Source organism: Betta splendens, chromosome 17, assembly GCF_900634795.4.
Source record: "Betta splendens chromosome 17, fBetSpl5.4, whole genome shotgun sequence".
Lineage (NCBI taxonomy): Eukaryota > Metazoa > Chordata > Actinopteri > Anabantiformes > Osphronemidae > Betta > Betta splendens.
The window spans coordinates 8,919,793-8,928,210 of record NC_040897.2 but is presented as its reverse complement, the minus strand read 5'-3'; the positions used below and the strand labels follow the sequence as shown (position 1 = coordinate 8,928,210).

At 47.4% G+C, this 8,418-nt stretch overlaps 1 protein-coding gene across 2 annotated transcripts in view; it reads left to right on the top strand.

Moving 5' to 3' along the window:
• Positions 1-4,191: 4,191 nt before the first annotated feature.
• gpc5c (glypican 5c) overlaps positions 4,192-8,418 on the top strand; it is a 63,039-nt gene continuing 58,812 nt past the window's right edge. For both annotated transcript variants that reach the window (XM_029132044.3, XM_029132043.3), the window contains exon 1: positions 4,192-4,721. In XM_029132044.3, the coding sequence (XP_028987877.1) occupies positions 4,544-4,721 (178 nt within the window). In that variant the 5' untranslated portion in view covers positions 4,192-4,543. The remainder of the gene's footprint in view (positions 4,722-8,418) is intronic.

Sequence of the window (8,418 nt, the reverse complement as noted above, 5' to 3'; positions counted from 1 at the left end):
GCTTTCAGCACCACGGAGAGTTCTCTCTGTCAGCGGGTGAAGGGGCGGTTGAGTGGGTGGGCACGCGCGGAGTGGGAGGAGTCACTGGGTTGCCAGGGTGTGACCTCATTATATTCAACCTCCTCTTCCCCCGGCAACCACTTTGCTCCCCCCTTCGCCGATGCCCCCCCCCCCCCCCCCCTCCTCCCCCCTTCCCTCTCTCTTACAGCTCGTAAACAAGTCCACGACACAAAAACACTTGCAGTGAATCCACCGTGTTGCTCTCGAGTGCATTCATCGCATATGCACCAGCCAAAACAGAGCAGAGCACAACAAAGAGCAAATGTGTGAAAGTGGGGGGAAAAAAAAACGCAAAACGGCGAAAACAATGCGCACGTTAACGCGCTGATGCAGAGGTTACCGTGTGTTTGCATAAACAAACAGAGGGAGCATTAAACCGCTCCCAGCGGCAACGACGATGAACGGGATGAAAGCGGGGACAGAGTTGAACCCAAGTTGCTGCAGCAGTCGCTGTTTCAGGCAAACAACGGCAGCGCGTCTGGGGGGGCACGCGCGTGAGCTGATCCGCCGCTGTTGTTTATTTATGTGGCGGGATCGTCCGGTTGACGGTGGGACGGCGGGGACGGGGCTTGGCGGATTAACACCGTCGACACAAAGGGATTAGGGCAGCGGAGATCTGTTGTTTTCGTCAAGCCTTCCCTCCATTTCTCTTAACCCCCGCCCTTCTCCCCCCACTCCCCCGCCCGTGTCTTGCACTTTGCAGAGGGAATGGATGCAGGCACCAAAAATCAGTGGGTTAATGGATGGAGGATAATGTACATAGGCATAGGGCTTCAACACCACAGGCCATAAAGAGCCAATTGGTACGATATCATTGAGATGAAATTCTCCGTCAGAAGGTCGTGGCCCCCCTTTTTCTGCCTATTGTGATGCAGCGGGTTGAATGGCTACACACAAAGCAAGTCACCGTCCAGATCGACTCGGCGCGCACACACGTGCACGCGTACACAAAGCCCCCGCTTTGACCTCGGTGCACGTCCTTTATGCGCGACCTGAAAGACACCATTTAGGTCTCATCAGAGTTCAGTGGCCGCGGACAGAGAGCAAATCTCGGGGGCGATGGGGTTAAACAACTTTTTTCCGTCTCTCTGCGCAACAGCACTTTGTTTCGTGACCAGCGAGCGACGCTCCGTCGGGGACGGAACGGAGGGTGAAATCAGATACGGTGTGTGTGTAGGTTGTCGGTTGACACACACTTACAGAGCACACACAGAGGAAGGCCTGAATGCATTGGTAAAATCATTCTGACTGTTAAAATGACCTACTTGATGGAGTTGAAAATGTTATAATTGTTGAGAACGTCTCATACACCCTTTTGTTTGCTAACAAGCCAGTTAGATTTCATGCATGTAGACAGTACAGACTCGGACCCAGGCAGAAGCTTGGTCTGCGGTTCACCCATGGATGTAATGATGCATTGATCCACTGTAGCAACAGGATAATGTAGAGTCAATAAAAACTATTATGGCAATCAATGGCCGTCCACTGAGGAAACAGTTTCATTAAAAAAACAGAGCAACAGGTCTGTTTGACGCGGTCTTGTTAAGAGGGGTTGGAGGCAGCCGCTGCATTTGCTGCCTGGACGTGCGGGAGGGTCCGTGGGCGGCGCCGGGTGGGATGCGTACGAGCGCGGGAGGCTCGGTGGTGGTGCCTTCATTCTGCCGGGCAGGTGGGGATGAAGGAGGGCAGGGGCCGCATACATAGTGAGGTCTGAACATGTCAGAGCCTCATTAAAGATGCAGCGTGGCATATTTCCCCCTCCTCACATCTCTGCTCCGGAGAAATGGAGCATGAGGTTCCCGCTCCGACCGGACCACTCGTTTCACATATGCATGCGCATACTGTACTGGGCCGCGGACCTATGGCCTCCTTTTCCTTCCCCGTCTGCAGCGGATCTAATTCAGTTTTACCCGAAGCTCATGCACACGAGCCTCTGGATCCAGCCGCGCGTGCACCACGAGGCGACGTTCCACTTAATCAAGCCTCTCAACGCTCATTTATCGCCACGTCCTCCCCCTGGAGACGCCGAGCCGAGGCACGTCTTTAATGAGCACCCGACACACTTCCCGCTGTTCCGCGGGGACAGAGAGGTGAAAATGGGAGACTGAAGTGTGTAATCGCTCAAACGGACATATTTGAGGGCTGCAGTCTTGCGGGGTTAACCCTCCATAAGCCCTTTAAATCCCCAGTTTAGAGGACCACAAATGATGGTCTAAAGCCGCCACAGATCATCAACTAACTGCTGGACCCAGACACATCATGACAACACAAAATAAAGGCTCCACTAGTGAAGCCACCTTCTCTACAGGTTCTGATGGAGACGCCTTTGATGGTGTAAATAGTGGAACATATTTCTGTTTCAAACAATGTTTGGCTTCTAAATGCTACAACCTCTGTCACTTCATTTATGGTGTAATGACCTATATGTGTCTCATACAGTGCTTTTGTTTTCTGTTGACCTGCTTTTGAACCACAGTAAAGGCCCTTCGTGGAAACGACGCTGCCCAAGTGAGCGTGGGTGGATGTTTGGCGCCATCTGGTGCCACAGTTCATCATCAACAGGGGTTCAGTGCATAGAGTCAAGATCACTTCGTGCAGCCAGGAGTGAGTCAGTCCGTTCCCACTGCAATTCGTTAACATGCCTTTTTCATTCATTCATTTAATTAGGTAAAGCACATGTTCTATTATCATTACTGATGAATATACATATAAAGTATCAATCAAACATTTACAGCTCCAACAAAGTTGCAGTATTTGAACCATTCCTAATAACTTTCTCACTTCACTTCACCAATAATTCTGATGAGAAAGGATCTAGTCCACAGCTGCAGCTCATTCATTCAAAGTGTCACTGACATATGACTGAGTGACATATTCAGTCATCTAACACTTTACAACATAACTCTGCAGTGACACACAATCCGTCGTTGTGCAGGGTCTCAGTCTCCATCATCCACATGACAGTGTTTTCTCTTGCCCCGTTGCTGCTGTATGTAGAGGAAATCTGTTGTTGTTATTACTAGTATGTTCACGACTGGTATTTTGTAATAATGTTGCACAGTGGTACAGTGTTGCAGTTATTAGTTATTACTGTTGTTTTTTTCAATTTTTTCTCTGTCTGCCTGTCTCAGTGTTGTCATAACGTTGCTGAAACACAGGAATTTCCCCATTGTGGGACCAATAAAGTCATATCTATCATATCTTATCTTATCTGTGCTATGGAGACCTCTCACTCCAGGATAATGTCATTTTCATCTGTGATTTTATTTCTAGTTTATTGCCAGTAGATGCTGGTTTGATTTGACCAGGAAAGGTCTTCTTGAAACAGTGTTTATGACAGATTCCAACTTATTTCTTCCAGTATGGAATCTTTGGCCCATTACCAAGTATTCAGTGGTGTTTGTTTTTTATTTTACTTAAGTAGTTTTTAGCAGCTTTTAGTAAATGTGAAACAAAAACAGTCACTTTTCTGTTTCATCACTTGCTTTAATTAGTTTATCAATTATGTTGCAATTACAGCAAAATGCAGATTCCTGATTAACAGATAATGGGAAAAAATTATCTTTAATGACTTCCCTCGACACTGGCTAGACGTTTCTAATACATGACGTCAGGCAGGCTATGAGAGGAGAGATTGTTTTGAGTTTTCACTACACATTTTCTCCAGAAGATGGCGGCAGTGTGAACAAATGAGCCTAAACGCCCTCTGGTCTCTTTAAACCGGAGATAAGTTCCTCTCTTTAGATTTAGTTGTTATTTACCCATACTCAGTTTAACGTAATGTTTAAGATCAGCAGCACTCAAATATCACTTTTTCAACCAACACAGTGGCCTAAAATAAATATATCCATAATTCTAATAAAGAAATTCTTGAATCACATTACGATTTCATTATTGTTGTTTAATTGACTGATTTATGAGTTCATTCGATTTTAATTTATATCAGAAGCAGCTCTATGGAATTTTAAAAGCACAAAGTAAAACAAATTTTGTTTTCAAGTCCTATAAAAACTTTCAGATTCAACTTTTAACTGTGATTAAATTTCCGGAGTTTCATGAAGTCGTCCGCTGTAAGGTTTTATAGCGCAACACTGCGCGCGACGGGGGCGTCGTGGGGAGTTTCGCTTGGGTCGCTGAGCTGTAGTAAACCGAAAGGGCGGGGAGTGCGCGAGCCGCCTGGGAGACGGGCACGCACGCACTCACGCAGCCGCCTACTGCAAAGTGTTGGACGCGGCGCGAGGCTGGCCGCAGCTCCCACCGCCGCTCCGCTGTCCAAGAGAAGAGCCCAGACCTCTGCCGCGAGGCGCGCACGCTCGTCCCAACCCCACCAATAATGTGAAAACCAGACGGAAACGCTTGTCAGATGCTTAAAGCCATCGTCGCTTCATTGTGCTCCAGCGCCGCCTCTTTTCAACACTGTCACACAGATCGCAGTCAGGCTCCAGTAGGCTCTCGACGAGGATACCTGGTCTGAGATGCGGCCATGTCCCGCGGAACGTGCCCACGCGTGAACTCCTGTGGAGCCCTGTGGATTTTGTCGGCGGTCATATTTGCGGTGAATGTGGCCGCGGCGGACGCGTACAGCTGTCATGAAGTGAAAACCGCCTTCCAGCTGCGGCAGGTCGGACCGCTGCACCGCGTCCCGGAGACACCTGGCACAGGTGAGCCCACGAGTCTGGCACCTGTTCTGAGGAGCCCTTGGACTTAGGCCCACTGCACGCACCGTAACTGTACTGGGCGAATTTGTATAAACAAAAGCATAAACCTAAAGATAGACGTGTAAATTAGTTACTAATTTGTGTTTAAATGTGTATTGACTAAAACTGCACTGAACTGTAGTGACAGCAGATACAGGTTTCTGTCCTGGCTTTTTGTCATCACATGGTCTCTCACCATGTGTGAGGCTATGACATAGCCTCAAACGCCTCAGCATTTTCGAGAAATCACCCCGTGCTGTGCTGTGATTGACTAAAATGATCTTTCACATCACTTTTCACTTGTCGAGACTTTCGCCACCTCTCAAGAGTCCCTGTGTGTTTGAGTGGTGGTGCAGCAGCATTCACACAGGTGCCACTCACTTCAATCACTGTCGTTAAAGAAGCGGCGATATTTCTCTCTCCCTCTTTGGGCTCATGTGTTTAGATCCAGTTTAGGTGACAAGTCTGTAGGCACTTGTCCATAGTTTAAGACCCACGCTTTGGGAGAGCACATCATCAAAACCCCCATTAAGTTGTTTGGCAGCTTTGTTGACACGGATCCCGAGTTTCTCTTTTAGTCAAAACAGTGTTTGAAAGCAGCTTCAAAAGCCCTGAAGCTCCTGCGGTCTGTGCTCTCCTCCTGCAGGTTATTTTATGAGCGTAAACATCAGTTCCAAATCTGTTTTGGAGGCCAAAGTGATTTCGAGTGGCTTTAGGCTGTGATTCAACTATGCTGGTTTTGCTTGAAAGCAGAGCAACACACAGAGCAAGTTTATGCTCAGGGCCCATTCATGTGGGAGTATTTCACCGCTTATCTTCATAAAAAAAGCTCAGCATTTAACAGAATTGTTATAATCTTAAATCCCATCCTGAAAATCTTCCATTAATCCACTGTGAGTGTCTCATTTGTGCGTTTTTGTTTTCTCACATATCCCCCAAATTCCAGTATGTACGCAATGCACAACTATGTATATGACTCAGACCACAGTCATTGCTGCAATAGTGTCACATGCGAGTCGGCGGCAGCTTAAGTATCAGCCAGTCTGGGTCTGTGCGAGGGAGAAGAGCTGAGTGGGAAACATACCTAGAGGTGCATCCAAACCACTTGATATGTTTGTGTAGCCGAGTGTCACCACTAGCAACAGAGAACGGCGATTTCACCGCAAGCGATAGTCTGGCGTCACCTCTCGGAGACAACGGCGGGACCTCAGGCGGATGACGCTTCTGCAGAAGATACGTCTCCAACTGCAGCTGTTGATGGATTTTACCACAAAGTCAGCAAAGCAAACACGCAGTGTGTTTACTTTTAATTAACTTCGTTTCCCTCCCAGTCAGATATTTGTTTCTGAAACCCATTATTGATATAAATACAAACTGTGGTCATTAGTTGGGAATATTATTTTTAATTGATTTGAATGTTTATTTTACTAGATTAGATTATTGTAATCATGATTTTTCATCATTTAGTTCATTGCTGTTATTTTCCGTCGTAGTTACGACTGTTCATTGCACGATACCCTTCCTACACAGGTTGTGTGGGGTCAAGCACAAGTTCCTCTAAGCACTGACCAGTCGAAGGGGGTGGGGGGGTGGGTGTCAGAACGGGACCGTTGCTGTGTGTTCGCGAGCGTGTGCGGGATTTCGCCGGCCCCCTCCAGGCCTCAGATCAAACGCCAACCAAAGCAAATCCTGAAATTTGAAGTGGCGAAACTTCAGCCCCAGCTTCGCAGCCGGCTGTTTGTTTAAGGACACAGGGCCGCGTTTCATTCATGTGTAGCAAACCGATTTCTCACTCAGAACCAGGAGCGTGGCAGCAGGTACTTAAAAGCCGGCCCGTTTGACGCCATCCCAGTGAAGAGGAGCTGTGTTGTCCTCGTCGCATTTTGTGCACCATTTCCTCGTTTTTAATTAATCCATTGCAGTAAATCCAATGGATCCAATCCAAAAAGGTCACGAACGGTTAAAGCACAACTTCCAACGTCTTGTCCATGTCTGACGAAGCATTGAGGATGAACCTGCTCGTCCTGTGAGCATTTTGAACCGTTATGGCCACTTTGGTACGGTGGTGCACAGCCAAATGCTCTATGCTGAGATTACAGCGAGGTGCTGATATTGGCCTGTGGAGATTTGGCAGTGCTGTTCCTAGACAAACTCCAGCTACAGCACACAGTTATGGTTGGCCCGTTTTCAGCCTAACTGGTTTAGCGGGGCTTTTCTAATCGAGTAAATGCCTCACGCGGAACACTTACCTCTCTGCTGGCACGCTCTGAGTCTTTTATAATTAATATAGGAAGGCTGTGTAGGAATAGAGTGTGTGATCTTCTAACCACATCCTTAAGCACCTCAGGTGGTGTCAGAAGATGTAGAAAGCTCCTGCTTGGTGTCTGGATGTATCTGTGATTCCCTTTTTAATACACTGGCCTTAAATCAGATGTAAAGATGCTGCAACCAGAAAAGATGAACCGTCTTGGGGTCCAGGAACAGAATCGGACGATTTGAAACGATAACACAATCACTCTTGCAGCCGGCGTTGACGTGTTGCTCCGTCACGTGTGGATCCCAGCCTTCCGCTTCGCTGGAGCCCGGCCTGGCCAATCTGTGCCCCGCGGCGTGGCCGTGGGTCCCGTGCCAACCACTACACGCAGCCTCAGCCCGGGGGTATGGGAAAGTCAAACATTCCAGCGGAGTTTTTAAGGGTGTCCAAGCTGCAGGGTTTGCGGCGAGGTTTTCCCTTTGAGGCGTGTTTTCGCTCAACGCGGCCCATCTAAAGCACAGCAAATCTGCATAGAGTCAATATCCTGTGTGTTCACCGAGGGGTAGGAGCTTCAAAGGCACCCGGAGGCTTCCTGCTTTCTCACAAAACGATTCTTGTTCTCAAAAAATATCAAAACGACAGCATCAGGAAACCGAAACCCTTCCATTCGTCAACACGTTAGGGAGCCAAACTAAATTTCTGCGAGCTACGTACGATAATGTGAGCTGTATGTGAATAGGGTTGTGAATATGTGCTTGAGTGAAAGTGGGCTCATAACAGCAACTGTAGCGCCGCATGGTTACGATGACATGCCAGTTAGCAGGGCAATTCAATTACACAGTGGTAGAGTTTCTCCACTCTGGAGTTTGGACTTGAGAATGTGAGCAACAGGTCAAGACCCCGGAGCCGTGGCCCGAGGTTTGTCGCCTGAGGACAATTAAGGGAATTAAGATTCAGTGTTTTAAGTCCAGGTATAAGTTCAGTTATATGATATAAGCTACACTGACAATAAGTAGAATGAAACCATATAAGCTACTGTACATTAAAAAGAGACGCACAGAGTTTAAAGCAGTGCAAATGAGGTGAGCTAAGTTGAGGCGAGCTCGGCTGTTGCCCAGTCATTCGCTAATCCACAAAAGGTTTATGTCACGTTGTTGAATGTTGCTAAATGAAATACATTAATCATGCTGACGATGACGTAACCCAATATTTCCTATTGTGTTTATGTGACCTAGACTGAAACCAGTAAATTAGAACTGACAACTTAAGGCATTTTTTTTCTTGCCTCATTTCAGTAACATGGACCCCGGTTAATGTTTCATCAGTCACGTTTGCAGTTTGAAAACTCCATTAAATCTACAGTAGTTGGTGAACAGCTGGTTAAATGTGGCCGTAGGCAAACTGTAT